The sequence below is a fragment of the Leptidea sinapis genome, chromosome 47, assembly GCF_905404315.1.
Source record: "Leptidea sinapis chromosome 47, ilLepSina1.1, whole genome shotgun sequence".
Classification (NCBI taxonomy): Eukaryota; Metazoa; Arthropoda; class Insecta; order Lepidoptera; family Pieridae; genus Leptidea; species Leptidea sinapis.
The window spans coordinates 2,264,605-2,292,380 of record NC_066311.1 but is presented as its reverse complement, the minus strand read 5'-3'; the positions used below and the strand labels follow the sequence as shown (position 1 = coordinate 2,292,380).

The 27,776-nt window shown below is 34.1% G+C and overlaps 1 protein-coding gene across 3 annotated transcripts; it reads left to right on the top strand.

Annotated features, from left to right (window-relative positions):
* LOC126978154 (nucleosome assembly protein 1-like 1) lies at positions 1-15,633 on the top strand. 3 transcript variants are annotated; one of them, XM_050826908.1, is made up of 9 exons: positions 1-145; positions 513-641; positions 5,583-5,748; positions 5,962-6,113; positions 6,749-6,879; positions 7,040-7,200; positions 8,125-8,313; positions 10,327-10,446; positions 12,932-15,633. In XM_050826908.1, exons 2-9 carry the CDS (start codon positions 520-522, stop codon positions 13,055-13,057), a joined length of 1,167 nt encoding a protein of 388 aa, XP_050682865.1. In that variant the 5' UTR covers positions 1-145; positions 513-519; the 3' UTR covers positions 13,058-15,633. The 3 variants fall into 3 exon arrangements, with proteins under 3 accessions (XP_050682865.1, XP_050682864.1, XP_050682866.1); XM_050826907.1 differs by having other exon boundaries at positions 513-656; XM_050826909.1 differs by lacking the exon at positions 12,932-15,633 and adding an exon at positions 11,275-12,336 and having other exon boundaries at positions 513-656.
* Positions 15,634-27,776: the final 12,143 nt, after the last annotated feature.

Below are 27,776 nucleotides of genomic sequence, written 5' to 3'. Positions count from 1 at the left end.
TGGCAATTGGCATTTGAGATTTGGCAAGTCTTAAATCACCCTTGGCAAGTCGCCGGTCAGCATTCGGCAGCATTCGCAATTCGACAACCATCAATTTATTCGCAATCGCCATTTTTCTTTTCTACCAAGCATTGTGGTGTAAAAGGTGAGCTTTTAAATCTAGAATTTTATTTAAAAACAAAATAATTCCATCATTAACTGTTGCTTTTTGATTCCTAATGTGCTGAATTTAAATTGTGGACATCCAATGTTCCATTTTGTTGAGATTTGTTAGGTCTACATGTAAACCATGTGGTCGACCAGAAGCGGCTCCATGTCTGTAACTGCGCAATACCCTATGATTATCAAAAGTTCTTCCATCCAAATTACTTTATTTATTCCGAAAGTTACTTGATAATTCTATAATTATCCTTTTTTTTTGTATCTAACGTATTTAAAAAAATATTTCATTAAAAGCCGGTATAATAACCAAGCAACCAACGTGGCGTTAATAATTTTTATTTTTGTTTTAGATAAAACATGGGTTCCGTGAAACAGAGTAAAAAGACTAGAAGTGGGCGCGAATCGTCTTCCGACAGTGAATCAGGGAATGATGAGACGGTGGTGAGAGACAGCGATCTAGTGCAACACTTGATGAGGAGGTATTTTGAACGCAGGTTAAATGTCTGAAACAGTGCTTGTAGTGATATAGATTTACTAAATACTCGAGTCAAATTTTTACCACATGTCAGTCACGCGAGTGTCATTTTTTTTTTTCATTTTGGTTAGTTTCACCAAATTTGGCACATCTGGTTACAATTTGTTATTGTGTTCATATATGATTTCATTGTCGTATTAACAGAATCCGCAACTACTTAATAACTAGGTGAATTATTGAGTGTTAGTACACATAGTATTCTGTAATAGAACTTAGGAACAAAACTAAGATTCATTTTTTAATTTTTCATCATTCACTTTTTTTTTAATTATTTTAAGAGGATAATACAATACAATAGCACCCATAAACCACTTGGGTTTGTGTGGAGTGCCATACATTCTACATTACAACATTACAACAAAAAATAATAATAACAAAATATAATCAACAGAACAAAAATCATGAACCAAGACATATTATTAAAATGGTTTCAATTCTTGTTTGCAAGCGAACACACTAATCCGCGGAGAACACAGTGGAACTGGTTCAGCACTCAACTGTACAAGCCATCTACAGGATGTTGTTTAAAAAATATATTTTTAATTTGTCTTTCAAATTTGCCTCTGTAACTGTACTGTGTGTACTTCTCTGAAGGATATTCTACAATCTTGAAAGCCTGATCTCATATTCTAAATATTTATTGTTTTAATTTGCAACACTTATCCTAAGTACTGATAAACATTCAAAAATGGTTTAGTGCGAGTCTGACTGACAGTAAAGCTTTCATTAATTATACTGTGCTAGAAGATTTAGTACTGTACCAAAGAATATTAATGAGTTATAAGTTGCCCAGTACAATCCCACAGGTTGTATCTTATATATTTAGATCATTTATATGTCTAGATAGACAGCTGTGTAAATGTCAAAAAAATTGAGTTTAGAATCAACATCTATTTTGAGCACACACACTAACACAGAGTGTAATACAAATCTCGAATGTGAGACATAGCTTGTTTTTATCGGTTGTCATAACACCAAGACACTATCTATATGTATAAAATATCTAAACTCATAAAAATATCATAATAGTTATAAATCTCAAATTTTGCTAATAGGAGTCCCTATGGGTCTCATGATTTCCTGCCAAATAGTGTAATTTTTGTATTAAAAGTTTAACAAAAAACAAACTCCCTTTTCTTTCTAAACACAGTGTCTGAATTGAAAGCTAGTTTTTTGCAATATTCATATTTTTCTTTATCATATTTGGCTTTAAAATAGCATTCCAATAAGTAAAGGAATAGCATGGGGTATACTAGATACTTATAGTATACTTAGATATGGTTATCTATGTACTAATTTGTACCTGGTATACAATATTTGGCGGTCCAAGGTTCAACCCATAGCAGTCCGCAAAAGGACCGAGGTCCCCCTGTTGGGGACCCTAGTTCTAGAAGGTCAGCTGTATGAACAATTGAAAAAATATGCTGAAATATTTTTCAATTTAATAGTTTTGTTGCTATTCTAAAGCAACTCCATTGCTTGTGTCATTGAACTTATGAGTCACTTTATGCTCCATTAATTTTCCTTGCATTCAATAGACACATTAAATGTAGTTGTGTTTTTGCTTGTTAAAAGTTTTTATATAAAGCAAACAATGTTTTAAAGCAGTTTGATACTAATTGGTCTTGATTTTGTGTTAAGCATATTAGGTTTGGGGAAAAATTTTCTTCTCATTATACAGGGTTGTTGGTAAATTTAAGATTTAAATATATTTGTATTCAAAAAAGGATATGAGATTACTTATTGTAAGGTCAAAAACTACCACCCATTCAGAAAGAGTATGCGTTCAGACCTAAGAAGAATGGGCTCGCTCGAAAGAAACTCAACAGGTCATTTGACATATTCCTGTTAGGAGGTGGTAGGGGGGGACTATTTGCGATAATTTTAACCCCCTATGCGTTATACAAAAGTGAACCATTTTTGAAAAGTTATGATGTTTTTATACAAAAAGTTATTTTTTTAAGTAAATCAATAATACAACATGAATTATTTAAAGAAAAGAATCAATATGTCTCATTTTTCTTCTGATTTTCATTTCATGATTTTTTTTTTCAATATTTTTTTCAACTAAAATGCCTTAAAACAAATAACAAAATAAAACTTGGCTTACAGATTATTTTATACAACTAGGAACTAATTTCAAAAAATTGAAAAAAAAAAAAATATCACAAAGTAAGATGGCGGAAATTCGTATTCGAACTAAACTTAAAAACGCCATTTGAATATCTTGCAAATAGGTTTAATGCGTATTTAAGCAATAAATACAGGAAGCAAACAGGCAGGTTAAGAAAAAAACATCAAATGTTATAAAGAGTTATTTAATCAAAATCTTTTCATGTTACACACATGAAAAGTATTTGAATAATATTTTTTGAATGGCTAGTAGTTTTTGACTTTTAGAAGTGGTATTATATATCCTATTTTGAATAAAAGTATTTGAATTTGATGATCTCACCTTTGGTCAAACTCTTAATTTTAGCTGAGTGGCGTATGACATGTGTTATTGTGATGAAAGATAACCCTTTCTATAGATGAAGTATGTCCGCTTTCTATCAACTTCTTACTTTAATCTCAGTTGGGGGCAGTAGAGCCCTAAATCAATGGTTCTGTATGGCGTCAAAGGCTCATGAACAATTTTCGTTCAATCCCCACCATTCACAAAACTTACCTTATTGCAAGTTAACTCCGGTTTTGCCCCTGATGTTTTTTGACCTATCTTTTTCATAACATACCTATTCTATCCATAGCAGACTAAAGTGTGGTGCATCTTTGATATAAAAAGTTTGGAAAGTGTAACTCTTTAAGAACTAATTTATATTCCATGGTATTGGAGATAATGTATTTATGTAAAATTTAGCCTTTTTTTTATGATTTATATGCATATCTTTTAACACATTCAAGATATGTTTTTTGACATTAATTTCAAATTTTTTTAAACTGTTGAACCATTTTGGTTTGTGGTTTTAAAAGAATAGTTTTTAATTAATGTGCATAATGGAAATGGACTTTTATTGAACCATTATCAGGGAACAAAATGAGCATTGTCCCATATACTTGGCTTTTAATATTGTAAGAAACATTTCTTAAAATAGATAGTAGGTACACTTAATGAATTTCGATGAAACGATATAAAACAGATGTAAATAATTTGTTTATTAGCAATGTAAACATACTGTTGGATAGTTGCTAGTGAGAATACTAAGTGTGGTTGATTAATATTTTCTTAGTAACGGGTTTTTTTTTGTTTCTTTCTAATTCTAATACTAATAAGTATTACTACCTGATTTTTGTTGTGTACTTACGACGAATTTCGTTAACCCGTTAATCTCAGATACCTGATAGCTTGGTAGTTCATTCTTATCACATTACAGTAAACAAGTGCGATATTAAATCGCAATCTAAAAGCAAATCTTAAAGCATTGGGAGGCTCCTCTGCTCAGGATGCCGTCTAGATTATGGGTACCATAACGGCGCCTATTTCTGCCGTGAGACAGTTATGTGTAAATTAATGGAAAAATGAGACTTAACTTCTTGTGTCAATGTAGTTTCGCTCAGAATTTTTGAGGTTTTTCAAGAATCCTGAGCGGACTTGCATTGTAATGGGTCAACTACCATCAGCAGAACGTCCTGCACGTCTCGTTCCTTATTTTCATAAAAAAAGCTATATTATTTAATTTACCACAAATACTTTTATCTAATGCACAATATAATATCGTGGGGAGTTGGTGGGGTCAATAACTGTAGCTGATCGTCAAAATCGACCATCAAAAATTGCGAAATTTCTTGCACCACTTTGAAGTTAGATATTTCACAATTGCGCATTTCGTAAGACTTTCTACCTCGTACAGTTACTTTGTGTCAGTGAATCGATATGATCTCGGCAGCTTCAGAGCATAGTCTCAAATTAATAAGGTTCCAATTGCCCCCTCAAATAAACAAAAAAAAATGGATTCTATACAGACTTAGAATATACTTACGTATAGAAGATCTGACAGCCTGACAAAGTGTGACCATTTTTGATTTTTTAATATTAGCTAGTGGTTAGTTATTTGAATATTCATAATACTAAGGAGCTTGGCTGAGTGTTTACGACTTATCAATAAAAATCAATTACATTAACAAATAGCTTCGCTTTCCTTTCTACCTTGCTGTGCCTCCGTTCCTAGTATATTGTAACCGCAAAAATTTCCTAAATCGACGCTTAAATTCAAATATGTTTATTCAAAATAGTACATGATATTATTCATAGAAAGTCAAATTACACCACACAATCGATCAAGTATATCTCAGACCTGAGAAGAACGGGCACAATAAACTCAGTGGGCCTTTTTTTTTTCATAAAAATATGGTTACAGTGTAATATTGTACAAATAAAAATAAAATGTACTATTTAATAGCGCTCACTCCGTTCCTAAACTTTTGGTATCATTAAGTAATTTATATTATAGTAAACTTTACCACAAAGATTTTTTAATAATTCTTTTGAATTTCGTAATACATTTGTTATGAACATTTTCTTCGATCTTGTTGTAAAAGCATATATATACATTGACCCACAAGTTTTTCTCACTCGAATTAGCCGAGTAGTAGGCACAAAAAGTTTGTTTGTTCAACATGACCTACCCTTTCGACATCCTCCGTATTAGCTCCGTCTTGCCATAATCTATACAAACCCTATTCCATTTACCACATATTGGGTCTTTGCAAAGTTGATAGTTTGACATTAGCCACTCAAATTGTTTTCAAATGAATTGAAAGTTTTAAGGGCTTTGGTATCCGTAGAGATGTGCTCTAGTGTTAAGCGAGTGTGGTTACTGTTCACCGAAGCATTTTCCGACATAAGAATTAATATTGAATTGTTTTTTATGTAAATTTCTTTGTGCAGTATTCACACTGAAAATATCGCTGCTCTACCACCTAAAGTGCGCCGACGTCTCAAGGCACTCAGATTCCTGCAGAAGGACTTTGTTGACATTGAAGCCAAGTTTTATTCCGAAGTGCACGAGCTGGAATGCAAATATGCCAAACTTTACAAGCCAATATTTGAAAAGGTAAGCCGCTATACATTTTCAAAAGTATTACCTCATTCATAAGAAAAAGTATTGACCTATACACCTGTAACTATGAGCTAGTATTTTTGTCTCTTTTTATTTAGTCCTCTGGCAATAATAATAACATTTTTTTGGGCTGCAATTAATTACCTCATTTCTATATTGATTCACCTAAATTTTCGATGTAAGTCTCCAATTACTGAATGTTTTCAGAGAGCCGAAATTGTCAATGGCCATTATGAACCTACTGATGCTGAATGTCACACACCATGGCATGATGACACCGAGGAGGAAGAGCTAGCAAAAGCTGTTCAAAATGCTGCCATCACTGACAAGGAACAGAATGACCAAAACAAAACTGAAGAGTAAGTGTAGCAACTCGCTCGTAGATCACCTTCAATATTTCAGACAGACAATACATGCATCTTAAGATGATATCAAAAAATCCCTTTATTTTTTTACAATGTGTGTGGATTGATGGATCTACTCTACTCAATAACTCTTGTTTTTACGTATTAATTTTTGTTGTATCACATATATTGTAACTGAAATGATTTGTTCAAAGTTGAAGCTGTAAATGTTTAAAAAGAGTGGCAATTACTTTCTTGCCACTTATCATTAAAGGTCAACCCTTTCTGAAGTGGTGGTAAATATAAAAAGTATAGTATATTTTCGACATTCATGAGTGGCCTACTTGATTAAACTGATTTTAATTTGTTTGATTTGATTTAAGTAAACCTCAACACATGATATCTAGGTTGACAATGCAATCCACCAAGTTTTGCTCTATAGAGGTAATACAAATATTTAAAGTGTATTCAGAAGGACTTTCACATAATAATTTATTATAAAATCCACTTAATATGATGACATATATCACCATTTACTGAAAATCATGATTGATTTGTTTAACATGCATCACCAACTGAGGCTATTTTGAAATAGAATTATAAACATCATATTCTAATGTAGATAATATAGCCAGTTATTGGTTCCACAGACCACCCATGGACCCAAATGTCAAAGGAATTCCAGACTTCTGGTACACAATATTCAAGAATGTCTCCATGCTATCAGAACTGATGCAAGAGCATGATGAACCAATCATTAAGAGCCTGCAGGATATCAAAGGTAAATAAACTACAATTTAACATTTTACCAGCATCATCATCAGCCAAAAGATGCCCACTGCTGAAAGGCCTTTATTATTTATTTTACCAACATATAGAACAAAAATTATTTATAGATTTCAAATATATGTAGTTTTATTAAGTGTGCTTTAATATTTTAGTGATCATGCATGAAGACCCAATTGGATTTACAATCGAGTTTCACTTTGCTCCCAATGACTACTTCACAAACACAGTTCTTACTAAAGAGTACTCAATGAAATGCAAGCCTGATGAAGAAAGCCCATTGGAATTTGAAGGACCTGAAATCTATGCGTGCAAGGTAGGTGTGAAATTTGTAGTCAGTAGGCTAGCTTCCTAACTGCTTTGTTTTCCCATACTTATCATTAGCAAAAACTTAATAAAACCCTAAGATGAAGTGAAAATGCATTCACCCAAAAGCCATGGACAAGCCTGTAACCCAGACAAATTGAAAAGCACTAGAACACTGAGTTTGTTGCGGCTATTCTTCTCAGGCCTGAGGCATTCATTTTGGAATGGGTGGTAGTTTTTTTTTACTTTCAATAATTGATGTCACATCCTATTTTGAATAAAAATATTTGAATTTGAACATGGACTATACTAAGGCCAGCGAGATGAGACAAAGAACGTAAACAAATGGATCATTGCAATAGCGAGAGATTATTTTCTCTGTCCTTATCACTTGTACACGGTAACCGTGTCAGTTGGTGGACAATAGCTGTTGTTTTGTGTATCGTGGTACTGGAAGTACTGGAAATATATCAATTATTTTCAGTATTCAAAGATATAAATTAAAATGTTTTCAACCCCTGAACCTTGATACTTTATCTTGTTGGCCTTACTATAGCTTGGTCTTTGGTCCCAGAATAATGGAACTATACTAATTATGTTGATAATAATTAAAATGTGCAAAACACCTTAATTTAAATGTTGTGGAATCTTTCTACGAAGCTAATAATATTTTAACCAAAATCATATGTATGCATGCTTATTTTGTCTGATTTCCACTCAGCATCTTTTGAAACCTAATATATAATAATATAACATTTCATAATGCTAATTCAGAAAACTTAATTTCAAAATTTTAATCACTGTTAATTATGTTGTAAATAACACAAATAGATTATGATCACACCAATGATAGAGACATACAATATTGTATTCGACCTTTCGTCAGATTTTGGTAATAAAACGTATTTGTACTGATAATGTTATGGTTGAACAGGGTTGCACAATAGACTGGAAGAAGGGCTGTAATGTAACAATGAAAACTATTAAGAAGAAACAGAAGCACAAGTCCCGTGGTTCAGTCCGGACCATCACCAAGACCGTGCAGGCGGACTCATTCTTCAACTTCTTCAATCCACCAAGCATGCCCGATGATCCCAACTCCACCATCGCATCTGATACACAGGTGTGTAAAATATATTATACTTAATTTAAAAAAACATATAATAACCTGTCAAAGTTTTGCAATTGCTAAAAAAATTCAAAATAAATTTTGGTCAGTGTCAGAGAAAAAAAACACATTTTACTGATATTGCTTTCTTCAACTGTTCATTTTTTAATTTTTTAAGCAGTATTTCAAATGCTTGCCAAGACCTTAACATACCAACTTAAAATTTTGTCTGCACTCATTGTCTGTTAATCATATTAGTTATGTTGTTATATTGTTTGTTGATGGAACGGTTGTATGACGATGATGACATTGAGCGCGAGCGGAAGGCCCTTGCAGTCAGAGGCAACATGCTCGCTCGACGATTTGCAAAATGCAGCAAGGATGTAAACACCACATTATTCAAGGCATACTGTTTAGGCTTGTACACCTGCCAGCTGTGGGTAACGTTTTCTCAGAAAGCTATGATCAGAATAAGAGTCCAGTATAATGATGCGTTCCGGGCTCTTATGCTGGGGTCCCCGACTTTTTCGCCATAATTCGGTCTCGCGTTGCCTCTTTCTGGCGGAGACTGCAACGTTCCGACAACAAAATACTCGTGGCTGTCTCTGACGACATCAGGAATCCAGTGTTCACATGGACAAGAACAAAAAATGATGACTGCACAAATTTGTGCAATATTTATATAGTTTTAGTTAGTCTAATTTTACTTTTAACTTGGCACCCCTTTACAGTGTCCAAAATTTTTTGTATCTATGGGTTTTATTATGCCTGAAATAAATACTATAAAGTATATTTTATTTATTGTGTCATTGTTGGTCTCACTTGACTAGCTCTTCAAGCATGCTCTTCTTACAACATGCAGGGGCATCATAAGCTTACATCTTTTTATATCACTAGTTCTGTAGTAAGCCAGTTTTGGTAAAAAATTTAAATGCACACTTATTTCGAATCCTGGAGAAACAGCTTTCTATTGGACATATTTGGGAAGTTTTTAATATTAAAACTTTTTAAACTATACTGATTTTAGAAAAATATCAGTATTGTTACCGCGACAGTGATTTCAGTGTCGATTTTTGCAAGTAATTTCAAAATATGTCTTGCTCACAGCAGATTGCTTCTTTTAAGTCATTTGATGAAACGAAAGCTTGGCCACGAAAAAAGATCTAGGACAGATTATTCCAAGAAAATTATAACTCTATCGAAATTAGCTTAAGTTTAATTTTTTAAACTGTTGGTTTCATTTTCCAACGCAACTGAAAATTCAGGAAAATAAATTATTGACTACCGGTAGATGTATAGTTAAGTGTTTTTAAAGGTGTTGCAAGAGACAATCACCACCGGCAGGCTTATTAATGCCTTTCTATTTCATAAAAAATGTTCAGTCTACGTACTGACTGAGCGAGTCTCGCGAGGTAAGTCCTCGGTCGGTCAATGCGTGCCGTGCCCCGACCATGCTTTGTTTCTAATAGAACACACACGGGTATTGCTCAATAGTCTGAACACAACATATAGTGTCAAGGCGTTCTCCACAACAGCAGTTCTTGCCTTGGACAGTCTGTAATTTGTTTTCATTTTCTTTTTTGTACAATTTTTATTAATATAAATTCAATGGTGGCTATAATATCAGCCGCGTTAGGCACGTGCAGTCTCTGTACGACTTCACGTTAAGCTGAGAGCTATATGCTAGGTCGGCCTGATGGTGGCGCGGCCTTGCCGTCAGCTCATGCAAACAATCTATTGACCGAGGCGCCTCCCGCGGCAAACGTCCGAAGCTTCCTCGCGAGGGTTTTTTTTAATGAAAATCGGGGACGGATCGAGCAGGACAAGCCCTGCCGATTACAATCCAGTGCCGCTCAGGATTATTGAAAAACCCAAAAAAATTTTGTTACCTTGAAACAAGATGTGAAGTCTCATTCATTAGCTACGGCGCTTTTCAGACCGGAACACAGTAATGCTCACACATTACTGCTTCAGGACAGAAATAGGCGCTCAGTCATTACCCGGCTTAATGATGAGTTTTATCTACAGGCACTGTTGGCTGCGGACTTCGAGATTGGCCACTACATCCGCGAGCGAGTGGTGTCGCGTGCCGTGTTGCTGTACACCGGCGAGGGACTCGACGAGGACGACGACGACTACGAGGAGGAGGTACTCACGGACACACGCACACACACACATACACACACACACACACACACACATACATACACACACACACACACACACATACACAAAACTGTACAAACATGAACGTCTGACGTCAAGACTGGCTCTAATGTTACACACTTTCCATCAGAATAACGATTGTTAAAATACATAATAATTACATATTTTATTAAAGCCCAAATATTCTATTTCTAATTCTGAAAGATGTATATGGTGAGAAGAATTGCCACAAAGCACTGCTTTTAAATGTTAACCTTGCACACATGATGAAAATTTTTGTTTTTGTTAATGTTATTTACCGCCCTCTACAAAAAAATAAATCTCACAGCACAAAAGTTTAACACAGTACATCATTGAAGTTGTTGCATAATTTTAAATTATAGATGTTTTAGCATAATACACAATCACATTATTGTTGCTTTATATTTAGTTAAAGTAAGCGCACATTTAGCACGACGTAGAAACTACAGCCATCTGTAAGCTTTGCATGTTAGTTGTGGGTAGGTTGTTAGAGAGTACATTTTGTCCTAGATAAATGGTTTCAAATTCACCAGATGTGGGTATTTAAATTACGCAAGCAACTGGAGTAATTCTATTATCTTTAAAGAAACTAATGCCCAACTTAACAGATTAAAACTACTTACCAAGTTAAGTCATTAACAAGTTTAGAATTAACGGTAACTTATATTATTAAACAAAAAGTACGTAATATAGTGTAATAAGTTGCATCATAGCTGAGTATTGATTGATTAATACCTGCATCTGGTGGAAGCATCTAGCGAGACCAATGGCGGTAACGTTTGGTTGCAGGAGGATTCCTTCTCTGATGAAGACTCTGGTACAGAGGAGATATCCGATGTTGATGCAGAAATGGAAGATTGAGAAGATCACGCTATACTCTTGTATGCAAGCGTCACTGCCTCGACACGCTCAAACTTGTTGAATGTTTTTATTATTTTAGTATCAGTTTGGGCTTGGCCAGGCTCTGCTATCGCTTTTACGGTCATATCTGTCCTATGTCAGAACAACTAAATTGTACCAAATATTTTGTATCTCAGGTCGAGTCGATTTTTATACTATAATTAATTTGAGCGTTTTAAATGTTGTACTCGCGTTAGTATCGAGTCTACGCGGCGCTAAATTGTCCAGTCTATGCAAGGTTTATCATCGGATAAATCTGTTTTAGAATGTTTTACACGGCCGCGTGCGGTGCCTTTGCATGTTACTAATAATAATTAAATAGTCTGTTACGTTTTATTGCATTTCTAGTTTAGTTATACATTTTCACGTTTTTATTTATTATTATACATTAATTAATTGTAGTAGAGTGTATTTTGTTTATCAGTTTTATGTATCGCTTGTGTACTCTGAAATTTCTTGTGATATTATTATGTTAGGCTTGTTTATGTTTTCTCATTATTATAAAAGGGCCCATCATTAATTACGTCACACGAGTTTCATATCATTTATTTGTCATTTTTCTTAAATCACCGAGAGCTGACCAACATAACAAAATAAACCTTAATAAGCCCGAAGAAGCAGTTTTAATAATTAATATTTTGACATTAGATGTCACAGATGTTTCGATCCCCTGAGTCACACAATTCGTTGAGCTCTCAATATTTGTGACTTAATTTATTGATGGCCCTAAAGTATCTCATTCCACGAAAGTAAATCTCGTGCCAAAATGCATTTCGTCACTTGAACTGATCTCCAAGAGATGTATTGACAATAAATATCTTATATTTTATGTACGTAATTGAGTTTTGCATAATGTCGCTATTTTACTGCAGCTAGATTAGTCGGTAATGGCTTTTATGTTTATGGCATGATGTCTTACAGTGACATTATAACACATATGTAAGCTTTTTACTCGCGTGTTTTATTTCGAATCCTTTTTTTTTGCATGCTTCTTACAGTTACGGCAAACAGATGGTTGTAGTTAACCGTTTAGATTATGATTATAATTTTGTTTATTTTTTATTTAAAGCAGCAATTTTACACACATTTCTATTGAAAACAGTTTTGATTCTGTTTGTCGTATCCATCGGTACATTCATTGATTGTTCAATTGATAACACCAACTTGTTTGTGTAAAGAAAATACATTTTCTAATGATTTAAATCAATATTTGGGGTAAAATTATGAAATTTCCGTTTTCTGAGGTCCTCCTCGCAAATTTTTTTTGATAAAATATATTTACTGAATCAGCGGGGAGGTTGGCTTTGGTATCAGCCAGCAAATAGGTTTTATTTTAATTCAAAGTAACTTTTTACCCTTGTCTGAAATATCCTCAAAAATACGTTTAAAAGATTGGATTTTAAGAATGTGTAAATATTAATAAGAAATTGTAAGAGCTATTATGTTGTTACCTTCATTGTAGTCATCAATTGAAATGCAATTTTTCTCTTGAAAATTGTCAGAAAAAGTCTAGTTCTGGAAATAGAATTGTAATTTATCACAACAGGAGGAGGAAGAAGAAGAAAGTACTTCGGAGGAGAGTGACGATGATCACCCCGCGCCTCGGAGACGCAACAAGAAGCCGACGAGCAAGAGCAGTGCGGAGAATCCCGCAGAGTGTAAACAGCAGTAGAACTGAACCCTCATCATCATCACCATATTGGATCTCTTATCTGTTTCAGTCGACAAACTCAGTCTCTCCCAATTTTTTTTGGTTTCAAAATTACAACTGAAAAATAGTATTAATTCAGAATGCTAATAATGGGTTTTTTAATAGCATGTTATAATTGCAGGATTATTGAGATCGTAAGTCACTTCTACCAATGACTTAATCTTTTAAATTTCACATCATAATATTCATTTTGTACAACTTATAGATTTTGTTTTATATATTATATATATCTGACATAAATTAGGCCCGAAAGAAATTATAATTTTTATAGAAGTAAAACAACTACGATGTCTTTAAGCGTTAGCAATTTACATAATATCATAGGATATAATACTTTAATATGTGTTTAATTCACTCCTCCAGCTTTTAGGGCTGATAGGTACATTTAAATCCATGTTTATATTGATCGCCCATCTCGCACATTGTCATGGTATTAGTTGCCAGCGCGGATGTTGAAATAAAAAAAAAAAGTCGAAAAAAAAATACCACGGCGGTCTCTGCAGTTTTTAGATTTAGTCAGATAATTCGAATTAAGATTTCTATACACTACAATAATAATTATTATGAAATGTAAAAATAATTTTTCCCACGTTAACTAAAATAAAATAAACAATTTCCAAACGCTAATTGAAATGTCGGTGCTTATAAATTATATTTTAAAATTACCCTTTAATAGTTTTTGTTCACTGAGAATCAGAGTAATTGTTATATTTTTCTACTTGATTATTATTCGCCATGGCGCTATTTGTTCCGATGTGTCTTTATGTTATGTACTAGTGATAATGGTTATTTTTATAATTATGTTAACTGATAAGCGTCTGTCTCGAATTTCGCTCTCTGAATCTGCGAATGTAATATATTTTTTATTTTATATATTTACATTTGAGAGCATTGGTGATTTTTAAGACCATTAATGAAAACAAAATCACACCTGAAAATAAAGTTTAAACTTATTTAATAAACCATTAGCGCTATAAGGCTTTTCATGCATTTCATAATATAATTCATACTGTTGAAAAGTTAATTATTTCAATGATTTTGGTATTTTAAAGACAATTGTGCACCTACCTATGTAATGTTTGTGTTAAGAGTTTCAATTGCACACCGGTGAAAGGCCGTATTCGTGTAATATTTGTATTAAGAGTTTCAATCGATTCTCAATTTTGAATTGAACACCGGTGGAAGGCTGTATTCTTGTAATGTTTGTGGTAAGAGTTTCAATCGATTCTCAATTTCAATTGAACACCGGTGGAAGGCCGTATTCTTGTAATGTTTGTGGTAAGAGTTTCAATCGATTCTCAATTTCAATTGAACACCGGTGGAGGGCCGTATTCTTGTAATGTTTGTGGTAAGAGTTTCAATCGATGCTAATTTTCAATTCCACACCGGTGAAAGGCCGTAGTCGTGTAATGTTTGTGGTAAGAGTTTCAATCCATCCTCAATTTCAATTGATCACCGGTGTAAGGCCGTATTCTTGTAATATTTGTGGTAAGAGTTTCAATCGATGCTCAATTTCACACCGGTGTAAGGCCGTATTCGTGTAATGTTTGTGGTAATAGTTTCAATCGATTCTCAATTTCAATTGAACACCGGTGGAAGGCCGTATTCTTGTAAAGTTTGTGGTAAGAGTTTCAATCAATGCTAATTTACAATTCCACACCGGTGAAAGGCCGTAGCCGTGTAATGTTTGTGGTAAGAGTTTCAAAATCGATTCTCAATTTCAATTGCACACCGGTGGAAGGCCGTATTCGTGTAATGTTTGTGGTAAGAGTTTCAATCGATTCTCAATTTCAATTGAACACCGGTGGAAGGCCGTATTCTTGTAAAGTTTGTAGTAAGATTTTCAATCGATGCTCAATTTCACACCGGTGTAAGGCCGTATTCGTGTAATGTTTGTGGTAAGAGTTTCAATCGATTCTCAATTTCATTACACACTGGTGGAGGGCCGTATTCTTGTAATGTTTGTGGTAAGAGTTTTAATCGATGTTAATTTTCAATTGCACACCGGTGAGAGGCCGTAGTCGTGTAATGTTTGTGGTGAGAGTTTCAAAATCGAATCTCAATTTCAATTGCACACCGGTGGAAGGCCGTATTCTTGTAATGTTTGTGGTAAGAGTTTCAATCGATGCTAATTTTCAATTGCACACCGGTGAAAGACCGAATTCTTGTAATTTTTGCATATCGGTGAACAGGTGTGTTTGTTATGGTGTGGTAATATTTGAAGATACGTTATAACATAACAGTGACGTGGTTAAAGTTTCAATCGGCCCAGTATTTGTAAGTTACATAATATATACTGGTGAAAAGCCTTATTCGTTAATTCATCGTCAGTAAATTTCCGAGAGCAAAATTCGTGGCAGAGTTTCCCTGCTGTTTATTAACGGTCTGCAAGACTGTAGTTTAGCATAGATGCAATTGTGGACGGAAGTTATCAATTGTGGAGGAGAAAGCTATTTTGTAGTGACCTATGAAATAGCACTCGCCAATTCGCTATTAGGATATCTGTACACTTTAAAATAAATATAACATTGACAATTTCACGGCTTTTATTTTTGGATAACTAATAATACTATATTCACAAACACTAATTGACGAGATTGAGGTGTTATCCAGTTGGTCTATATAGAAACATATCTCTACGTGTGAGCGTGGCTTGTCTATATTTTCAGCATATCTAGATTTTAGGGTCGAATCAAGATAATATATGAATATAAGGACCATCGAATGCGCTAAACGAGATGATACCAATACTTGAGAAGGTAAGTCTGTTATCTGTACGTACAATACTGTCCCGCCACAGACAATATTGAGCTAACTTGGGACTCTTCAGTAACTTTCTTTATTCCCTAAATTTTCCCGTGAAACTTTTGTAATATTAATAAACTTAGTATAAAGCTTTTGAAATTCGACTGATTTTAGAAAAATTAATATATATCTTTACATAAATATTCATTTTATGGTGTGTGTACTTGTTTGAATTTTAGCTTAACTGCACAGGGCGACAAACTAGCCAAGCTGTCGAGAACGCTGTCATCTGAACAAAACTGGTGAGTAAGCTTGGGTATATTATGATAGTAAATTTTTTGCTGTTAAATACGTATCCTTAAACTTGAGTCTAGGCAATTTATACTTGCTAACAGTACGTAATCTTTATGTTCTATGTTATATTATGTAAACAAAAAAGATAATTGAAAGTTGCGATTGGAATGACAACCGTAACACAAGAACCATATATTTTTTCATCTCATCACTTGTGCTGACTTCTGTATTACATTACAATTTATATGGTATAAAAACCCATAAAAGGCACTTATTTTCTCAAAATTCAATTCCTGTATAATTCTTTTTGATGTCATTTCTAATAAACTAGACACTATAATATAGTAGTCACGCGATTTACTTGATAATATATATCTTCATCGTTTTACTGGAAATCATGATTGATTAGTTTAACCAACTGAGGATATTTTAAGGGTTTAATATTTTATTCACATGTATACGTATAATATAGGCAGGACTTTTTTCTTCACAGATCCCCATGGACATCTAAGGAATTCCAGAATTCTTGTACACAATATTCAAGAACGTCCAGAACTTAAAGGATATTAAAGGTAAATCCTCTAAAGTTATAAATGTCTTACATTACTAATATTCTATTATTTAATTATTATCTATATTCTTAAAATACAATTTTGACGTTAGCTCTGCAACGCTAAGAAATACATTTTGACGATTCAAATCTACCTAGGTTATGTAACGACAAATTTAATTTCGATCTGTAATTTACATTTTTTTGTAAATAATTGTTAATTTGTATATCGTGTATCGTGAAGGTTTAATATTACTAATTAATTGAAATGATACGAGTAAAATATATTGAAACAAAGTTTTATTATAAAAATGAAACCAGCTGAGTTTTTTTTAGAATTTATTTTCGAATGGGTGGTGGATTTCGAAGTTCTATTAGTAATTTGAAATCCTGTTTTTAGTATAGAGCTATCACAATATGCAACATGAAATTCCTATACTTTTCCGTAGAATAGTTTAGAGATTAATGATTATAGTGATTAAACGATTGTTTTACATGATGACATATATCACCATTTACTGAAAATCATGATTGATTTGTTTAACATGCATCACCAACTGAGGCTATTTTGATTAAGAGTTATAAAAATCTTATTCTTATATAGATCTATATAGCCAGCATCTGATTTCACAGACCACCCATGGACCCAAATGTCAAAGGAATTCCAGACTTCTGGTACACAACATTCAAGAATTTCTCCATCCTGTTATCTGAAATGATGCAAGTCCATGTTGAACCAGTTATTAAGTGTCTTCAGGATATCAAAGGTAAGCAAAGTATAAGTCATTGTACTCAATCCCGCAAAAACGGCTGCACTTCAGTGACAAATTTAATACACAAATAATCTGTCCTTTGGAATAAGAACTTATTTCTGAATCCTATGTGAAGATAGGTCCAAGCCAAAAGCCATTAAATTTTTTACGCACTTTGTAAACACAAAAGATACTTGAAATTTGCGATTGAAGTAACTTAAGAGTCCTATTACGAATCGTCAATATATCTTATAGTGTCCGAGCGCTAGTGTTCGTTTGCAATACACGAAATTACGTTGGTGTGCGTTGCGAGTACAATTAGTATGGTTCACGAAACAATTTTGATCCAAAATTAAAATTTTCGTAAGACATTTTTAACTTTATTTATTTAACACGGCTCTGGGTATGAGATGGCACAAAATTGCGAACCCACTACACTCACCCTGACCTCCAAATGGTCCGAAACTAGTCGGTACCCAAAACGATAAACCGTGAGTAAAGCCGTGCTAATTAAATAAAATTTCAAAAAGAGTCCACAAATTTAAAAAATATTATAAAGTTAAAAATACATTATAAAGTTTGAGAAAAAAAATTACAAAAACATCTCTCGCAATGGCATTGATCTTGGCAACTTGGGAATTACACAGTTATAGTAAAATGGTTTCAAATTCGGTAACATTTTGTCACGTCAAAATAAATCATCTTTACAAACTTTTAACGACTTTCATCGGGTAGTAATCTCCAGTCCACACCGCGAACAACCACATTTTTATCAGAAATATGGAGCTGGCCTTGAACTTGGTTCCGTAGTCATGATTCCGATCTAAAATAACTTCAGAGCGATCATTCAATTTGAAGCATTTTAGCTTCTTTTGTCGAATAGCTTATTCAGGATCTAATCCAAACGCGGAGAAGGGGCACTTTATTTCCACCAAACCATCTTCAAACCATCCATCCGGAGTGGCTCCTAAGAAAAAAATTCCTTGTCAATGAACAATCCACACTTGTCAATAATAATGTTCTCTTGAATGCTTAGTTTTGCCAATGCTTTATATTCATATTTTTCTTTTCCATGTTACGCGATCAAGGCTATAACTGTATAAAACGTTCTTCACAAGAGGTGCAGAGTTCTGGTTTGGCCGTCTTTTGCAAATTTTACTAAATATTGACGCAGATATAACACCTCTACGCAATTCTAGCCATAAAGCAGTTTCGTTCTGCAAAATAGTGCTCCTTTCTATTTCTTGCCGGTTTAAAGCTTGTTGTTTCAAATGGTCTAAGAAAATCCGTTTTGCTTCTTCATATTGGTTACTATCCATATCTGGACGTTCACAGTTTTGACTGTAGTTTGAGACTGTACTAGCAAAATTAAGCTTTGGCGATGATGGGACTTTGTCAGGTGTTTTAAATTTTGAGGATATCTTGCTTTTTCAACGCATTTCAGATACTTTCCTGGACTTTGGTTGAAGACAGACTTATATGTATAAAGTGTACTGTGGTTTCCTAGTGTTGAAGGCTACTCTACTGCTGCATAACATCCCACACTATAGGAGTCTTTAAGAGAAAAATTTACTCTTTTGCCACCCACCATTTTGGCCACGACACTGTTGAACTGTTCAGCACGATTATTTGTGAAGGTGTGTAAAAGGCTTCTTAAGTGGAAGGCAAGTTGAGAGACATTCTTTTGCAACTTTAACATCGAAGTCGCTGCTTCCTGCCATTATAATTTCGTAGTGCTTGGTTAGTGCATTCTATTTTCTGAACGGGAATATCTGGATATGGCCTACTTTCTAAAATATTTTAATAAGTACTTACTAGCGTCCCCATCAGTTATCAATGTTTTATATATCAGACCTCTTTTTTCCACCGACTACTTAAAACCTTCTACTAATACAGCCTGTTCCATAGAAGTCGACGAACCCGTATGATTTTTAGTGCACTTATGTGCTCGAAGTTCTTTTTTTGCGTTAGCACGTGCGCAAATTACATAATATTTGTTTCGAACTCCTACGTGTAAGACTTTACCTGTATGTTCGCCAATTATTGCCGCAACACCAAAAAGAGCCGAATAATTACTATTATACGACCTCTTGCTCCAACAAGCATCTGCTTCCACAGGTATCATGGGAATACCCGCGTTGCTGATATCACCCCGTAATATGGCTGCAACCTTCTCTTCTTCGGCAGCATCTTCCATCGTTTTTTAAGCAGCAAATTTCCACATTTCATAAAGAGAATCATGTGTTTTGCTGTATATACGAAATGGCACTGTAGGCCATATATATTCTTTTTTATTTATTCGTTTCCAATCAACATGTATTAAACTTTACTAAATAATGCTACTTTAAGTATATCATGATTAACATATACATATATATATATATATAACTTAAATATATTATGTAGAATTCTACAATGAAAAAGTAGATAATTATACATGTAAGCGTGTTAACTAATAAAAAATATATTCAAAAATTTAAAACACACATAAGATTATATCCTAAACATTATAACATAAAATGAGCCAAAACATATATTAAATATGAGGTAAAAAATACTTAGTCGATCAAATTATTTCGATCGGCGTACACTAGTCGATAATAATAGCGAGCTCCGGACGACTGCGCGCGAAAATTTCGTGGGTCCCACCTAGACAAGCGCTCGCGCCAGACTGAGGAGCTAATTGAATTGATGCAGAATATATAGCCCTTTAATTTTATTTATTGTAATTTTGTCTTATTATATTGACAAACGAAAACCAATTAAATGTATTCAATGGAGATCGAAGTTTTATATAATATTAGTTTATTTGATAAAATTGTGTTTATTTGGAATATAATAGATGCTGAATCAAGACATTTATGGCTTAAATTAGGTTTTCTTTATGATTTTTTCCTTGAAAACTCAGGGAATTTAAAGAAATTCAAGAACTCCAATAAACAAGTAAAACATTCAACTTATCATATAGTAATTATAGTTTTTATAAGAATTAAATGTTACAAGGTGAATTAGAGCTTCAAAGATCCCTCGGCGGCGGTTTTTCTTGCAAACTGAGTTCTTAAAATATTTGTAGTAGATTACATGAAAAGAAAAATGAAAATGTGTAACTCCAACTTACAAGAGGAAGAATTGTATTATCGTTATTCATAATCATATAATTAAAATATCTTACTGCTGCTGAGAAATACAGCGTCAAAAATCATGAATTTGCATAAAAAATGTAATAGGACTCTTAACACATAAAACCGTATAAAATATTTACCTCATCACTTGAGGAGTCTTCTGTGTAACCAGGCCTGACTCACTCCCCGTGTAGGTATCGAAATCGTAAGTACGCGCGGCAGCCACATCACATCAACAGGGCTATCCAGTAGGGATTCACGAGCGAGCACTGACGCACGCGCTATTTTTGTTCGTCACCTACTTCAGCGGTCAAACCGATCTTTTAAATAATGGAGAAACATAATAAAAGCAAAGCATATTAAAGGTCATTGCGATCCAAATTTAAATTTTTTAAGCTTCCTATAGACGCTGAAACAATCTTATTTAAAGTGATTATAATACGAGTGTGAATATAATGAAATTACCATTAATGATAGCTACCTATTTATTTCCTAGTACATATATACTAAGTAGGTTGGCCTATGTCGTGATATAAAGAATATTGATTTAAAATGACCATTACATACCTATTTATATTATAGAAAAACCAGCTATTTTTATAAGATGACCTTATACTGGGTAGTTACAGTTTTAGTTAGATAAAGAAGTAAACCCTAATGTCGTCAGAAGAAGTAGTCACGCGTTAGAAAGAGAGGCAACTTCTAGGTGATTAAAAATGTAGGTTAATTGCGCTGTGCGATTTAAATTACACCTTATTGTATTGCAGCAAGCGTCCCTATTTCTTTGATTTTGTGGAGTGAGATTTCTGTACTTGTTATAACATATTCTTTGGTATTATTATTTCTATGGTATATAGTAGCCACGCGTTTTACATGATGATATATATCACCATTTACTGAAAATCATGATTGATTTGTTTAACATGCATCACCAACTGAGGCTATTTTGATTTAGGTTTATAAACGTCCTATTCTAGTATACACAATTTAAACAGGATTTGGTTTCACAGGCCGCCCATGGACCCAAATGGCAATGACAAAGAATTCTGGGTACACAATATTCTAGAATGTCTCTGTGCCATCTGAAATGATGCAAGACCATTATGAACCACTTTAAGTGCCTTCAGTATATCAAAGGTAAGCTGTGCTGACATAAAACATGTAATTTTTTTTTTACTCAATCCCGCAAAAACGGCTGCACTTCAGTAACAAATTTAATACAAATATAAACTTTCCCTTGGAATAAGGACTTAATCCTATGCAGATATGTCCATGCCAAAAGCCACTCAATTTTTTATGCACTTTGTAAAAGTTACTTAAAATTTGCTATTGGAATTAACCTTATATACCTCACTCACTCAAATCACTTGAGGCGACTTCTGTATTACCACAGTAGACATATGTATCAGTATGGAAACTAAGCTTTGTTGACAAAATACTTACCTACGAGTGCGTACACTCCATTGACGCAATAGGGTTGTCAGGTTATGTTTGTAACCGACTTTAAAAAAGGAGGAAGTTCTCAATTCAAGTGTATTTAGGAACGAAGTTCCTTGTGGGTCGTTGCGGAGCGTAAAAAAGTAAAAAGCATAAGATTTTTAGGTATAGTGTATGTATGATTGCTATACAGTGTCTAATGCAATATCATAGCCTACATGATGACTGTTATGTAATATTTTTAAACAGCATTTTATTGAATGTTTTTTTTTGTTTTTTTTTTTAAATATTCGTTAAATATTTTATTTGAAATATTGACGGAAAACTTTTAAATATGTGTTTTTAAACTTTGTCCGTTGAAGTGTCACTTCAACCACAGTCTTAAGAAACTCTTCACTGCAGTCATCCCACAAACATGTCTAGACGGGGCAATTACCATTTTCGTGAGTGTCAATTAAGAACAATTAACATCTATTTTGAGATACAAGAAAGATGGTGGATATGTCGAGGATTTCGGGAGTGTCAATAACGAATATGACGTCCTTTTTTTTTGATCAAAGATGGCGGATGTGACTTTTACAATAAAATCAAAATGGGTATCATATTCGGGAGTGTCGGTGAACACACAATTTTATTTTAAAAGTCCAGCATAATCGGCTTCAACACTCTTGAGAATCACGAAAACAACACCCATGATAAAAACGTTGATAATTTCATGTAGCTCCATCTTGGCTTTACATTTTGACAGCACTATCAGTTTCGACAACCTCAAATACTATGAAAACGACACCCATGACGAAAAAATTGTCATTCTCTTGCAGCCGCCATTTTGGATTTACATTTTGACAGCACTACCAGTTTGAGCATCCTCAAAAACCATGAAAACGACACCCATGATGCAAAAATTGTCAATTTAGTGCGGCCGCAATCTTGGATTTACATTTTGACAGCAATATGTATTTCAGCATCCTTAATAACCATGAAAACGACACCTGTGACGAAAAAGTTGACAATCTTTTGCAGCCGCCATCTTGAATTTTTATTTTGACAAAATTAGCTGGTATTGGTTTCGACACCCACGAAAACCATGACAAAACACGTCATAGGTAACTATTTGTTGTCCAAAATAAAAAAATATAAATAACCTCGAAAACCAAACCAAACTCTTAAAAAACTATCGCTAAATATTGCAGCCGCCATCTTCGTTGAACATGTGAATTATGTTCACGTATTTATTATAATCGATCTCACGGACTTATAATTCCAATATCTACTAATAATAATAATAATAATAATAATATATCAATAAATCATTCTTATATACTTTATCTATATATATAAGAGATTTCCACGTATATAGTCACTCATCACGATATCTCTGAAATTTGGTAGCCATTCCTTTCGCCGAGTAGAGGTCAACTAAGAATTTTTTTAACGAACGAACGGATTTTACGAAATTCCTCCCGCAAGAGTTTTTTTTAATACGAACAGAGCAACGTCTGTCGAGTTAGCTAGTAGTTTATAAAATGAAAACCGGAGTTTTGATGGAGCTGAGTTAAAATAGCCGTATACGACGTAATATGCTGACATTTTTTAAAAGATCACGGAAACAAATAACAACGTGACACTCGACTTGTTTTGGCCGCGAAACCGCTTAGGGGCCTCGTCGATGCGCATGTTTGTGTGTGTGTGTCATTTCGAACGTTTGTAGTTAGTTTCCGTACTGGTACTGTCTAGGTCTACTGTGGTATAACTGAATAATTTATATGGCATATAGTAGCCACGCGTTTTACATGATGACATACATCACCATTTACTGAAAATCATGATTGATTTGTTTAACATGCATCACCAACTGAGGCTATTTTGATTTAGGTTTATAAACATCGTATTCTAATATACACAATTTAACCAGGATTTGGTTTCACAGGCTGCCCATGGACCAAATGGCAATGACAAAGAATTGTGGGTACACAATATTCAAGAACGTTTCCATGCTATCAGAACTAATGCAAAACAGAAGAGCTGGATCATCAACAGGACTGAAACCTCGTTCTACTTAAACTTAACTATAAATATATGTACCACCAGGTTACATTATATACGGACCCGACGTCGATGATGTCTCATCGGCGCTTTGTTTATTGTGTGCTAAACAAGTATCAAGGATATTATTATTAAATAAATAAAAAACGATTTGGTTTTTAGTATTAAAGTTGATGTAAAGGTGTTGTGTTGTGATGCTGATAATTATTATTTTATTGATGAAAAATCAATGAAATGGCAGGACCATTACATAGGCTGCACTAAAAGTATCGGGAATGGAACAGTTGACAGTCATTTCTACTTTCCTCTTGAACCAGATATGGCAACGGTATCGTTGGAAGACATATTAAGATTTTTCTTTCTCTTGAAAATGTTTTTATACTATTTTGATGTTGGAACATTGTGCCCCTTACTTACCCTGTAACAGAGTACCTGCCCCAGATACGGGGTTCACTGTTACAATAGACTGATTTGAAAAGTAAAGAAGTTCCTAATAAAAGTTATGTTAATAATTTTAAATGAAGAGAGACTATTAAAGTTTTATATACATGCTAGTTAGAAGTTGATCAAATAAATATTTTCGTCGCTACATTGTCGTTTATTTTTTTGTAACAATGTGCCCCACTTTACCCTACTTTCTGGATCTTATTAAACTTAACAATAATATAACTTACATATCAGAATAACACTTTCATAACAGATATTTATAGTAGGGTGATAAATTTTGTTTATACTACATTATTTGAATAGCTATGACGATAAACAACCGAGTGCGCGATATTGTAGTGCGGTCCGGTGGCATGCGGGTGATCGGAGAACTGCGGGTGGAGTTATTAATTTTAAACGCCTGCAATTCCAATTGATTTGCATTTTAAATGACTATCAACAAATCGTAGGGTTAAACCATAAAAGAAGCAGGCATACATTTGAGCATGCTATGATTTCTAAATCGCAAAATCTGTGCAGATTTATAACATGCGTTTATGCTGACTGAAATACATCGTTTAACATAATTTAGAAGTACAAGGTAGTATGTTGCAGTAGCTACCTATAACTTTGCATTGCTTATACATACATCCGTACCTATCTATCCTTACAAACTATAGTTGTTCGAACGCATATCTGGAGAATGGCTAGACTGGTTTTCATAATTTTTAATTTGTTGGATTTGCCTCCGCCCCGAATACCAGAATAATATAAATTGAAAAATTAACGAGAAAAGCTAATACTTTCTTTTCATTTAAAATCATTATCACAATTTTCTAGAGGGTAATCTTTTATGGAAAAGGAGGACTAAAGAGCGTTCGGTGATCACTGGTGATCTGTAAGTGATCACTGCCGCCCACATTCTCTTGCAACATCAGAGGAATCACATTGCCAGCCTTTATCTCTGGATCTACTGAACCGATTTGGAAAATTCTGTTACCAATAGAATGCCAATTTTTTGTGAGTGTCATATATATGTATAGCATATATATAATAACCCAAAAATGAAAATACTTTTTCATAGTAGTTGTATTCGTAAAGTACGTCTGAAAAAAACCGTCGAACACTAAAAATAAATTATACGGCGAAACAACATTTGCCGGGTCAGCTAATATATGAATATACATAATAATTATTGTTTATGGCGTGTGTTGCGAAGGTTTAATTGGTTGGCAAGTATGAGGTCAGCTTTTCAAAACTGACTTATCACTCCCTGTGATAAATACGTAGGCAGACATGTCACGTCTAGCGACGTCTACGTAGCGGTGAGTGCTGACATTGGTTCTGGTTGCAACGTAACATAAAAACACAGTATCATTGTGGAACAGTGTTAAAAAATACCTTATTGCTTTTCCTTTATTATACTTGGTCGAAAAAGATTCAGTTTTTTTTATATAAGAGAGTGCAAACGGGCAAGAGGGATGGGGAGAGGTGAGGCAACCGCCCATGGACATCCGCAACAACAGGTGTCAAGAGATGCGTTGGCTGCCCTAAGATAGGAGTATGTAGTTACAAATATTTTGACAAAATAAATAAACCGTAAATCATACAGAACGCGGGGATATATTAAGAGGAAACATAAGCTTAAGTCTTTCTCAGATTTAAGAATTCCACAACAATATTTCTGTCGTGACAAATTAGTGAAATAAGGACAACCGCAGCTCAGACAACGTGGGCCGTGGAGGCCGCAGACTACGTAACAACAGACGCGGCAAGACAACCTCGTACCGGCTGTGTGCTTGTGGGGCTACTAAAGCTATTTGAAAAAAATCCTTAGGTATTTATTTGTACTAATAGTTATTAATTACCTACACTTCAGATTTAAACCGAATTTTGTCATGTTTTTGAAGTGATAACTTCTTTACCATCGTTGTGATTTGAAAGTCGATGAAACGAAAAAGCGAGACATTTAAAAGAGACAGAAGCATACATTCATAAGATTTAACGTGGGAGAAAATGAGACAGAAAGCATTATAAAGTGTTGATCATAGTCCAAGAAAAGATTAACTTATGCATGACGCGAGTATATATCAATATATTCTGACGTCATGCGCACGACGTATAGATACCAGGAGAACATAAATATGGTAGCGGTGATAGCTTTCATAGCAGTTGAAATCATGTGTCTTCCTAGCAACATGTAAGTACCAGGACTTCATATGCAGTTTAGAGGTTTAATGTAAATTTTGCATCGGATACAGAGATTCCGTTGATTGAGAAATTTGATTTGTAAATGTGCAGCAGTCGCACTGTACCAACCAGATTAAAAACGGTAATTGACGCAGTATTCCAAAGATATATTGACAATATTAATACCAAAGTATTTATTTCATACTTTAGTTACCATAAGCCTCTTGTATCATTAAATTAATAACGATAAATTTTATCGTAAATGTAAGCTCTGAGTCTGAATAAATCTATGTAATATGTTCGAATTAAAATGTAAAATAATTATCAAACTTTGTATCACTATGATCATTACTAAAACCTACAATTGTTCTCTTCCCGAAATTTTACTCTTTTAGTCTCATTATCTTAAAAGCTAAAATTTTTGAAGGTTTCTCTTCTACCACATGTGAATTGCACACATGTTTTTATTTTTTTTGATGAAAATAATCAGAAAAACCCACACATACGCGAAGGTTTCCCTACCACCACTAACAACGTACCTACCAGATAAATTACACTTTTTTTTACTATTTGGAATTGGCCATCTTGACTTTTATTAGATGAACAGTACAACCAAGCACACACATTGTTTTAATACCCGACGAGACGTTAGTCCTCGTCCTGTAATCGTTTCACTCCATTCACACTCGCACACGAACTGACATACACCACATTCACAAACATACATACACTACTTACAAACATACATACACTACTTACAAACATACATTACACAATATATCGCTGGCGAGTTTCCTCATTTTTTCATCTTTCATCTTCATCCTCTCCTTCCCACAAGCACACAGCCGGTCCGAGGTTCGAGTCTCCTTGGGAGACGCCCCGTGACTGTTGTTGCGTAGTCTTTGCGGCCTACACGGCCCACGTCCTATGTCGCTGTAAAGGCCTTCACGGCGACAGCATAGAGGAGGTTTTAAGTCGGTAGGGGTTCAACATATGGGCCCCGTTTTTGAGGTCTTCAATAAGTAAATGTATTTTTTTCCTCTCCAAAAAAAAAATAACAGTGGAATTTTAGGAATACGGTACCCGTTAGTGCTGATGAGAATAAATTAAAAACCAAA

Bases quoted from the DNA above. Each gene is read 5' to 3' on its own strand.
- LOC126978154 (XM_050826907.1), top strand. From the start codon at position 520: ATGGGTTCCGTGAAACAGAGTAAAAAGACTAGAAGTGGGCGCGAATCG. The intron at 5,749-5,961 runs GTAAGCCGCTAT...GAATGTTTTCAG, and splicing joins ACAAGCCAATATTTGAAAAG to AGAGCCGAAATTGTCAATGG. The intron at 10,447-12,931 runs GTACTCACGGAC...TTATCACAACAG, and splicing joins ACGACGACTACGAGGAGGAG to GAGGAGGAAGAAGAAGAAAG.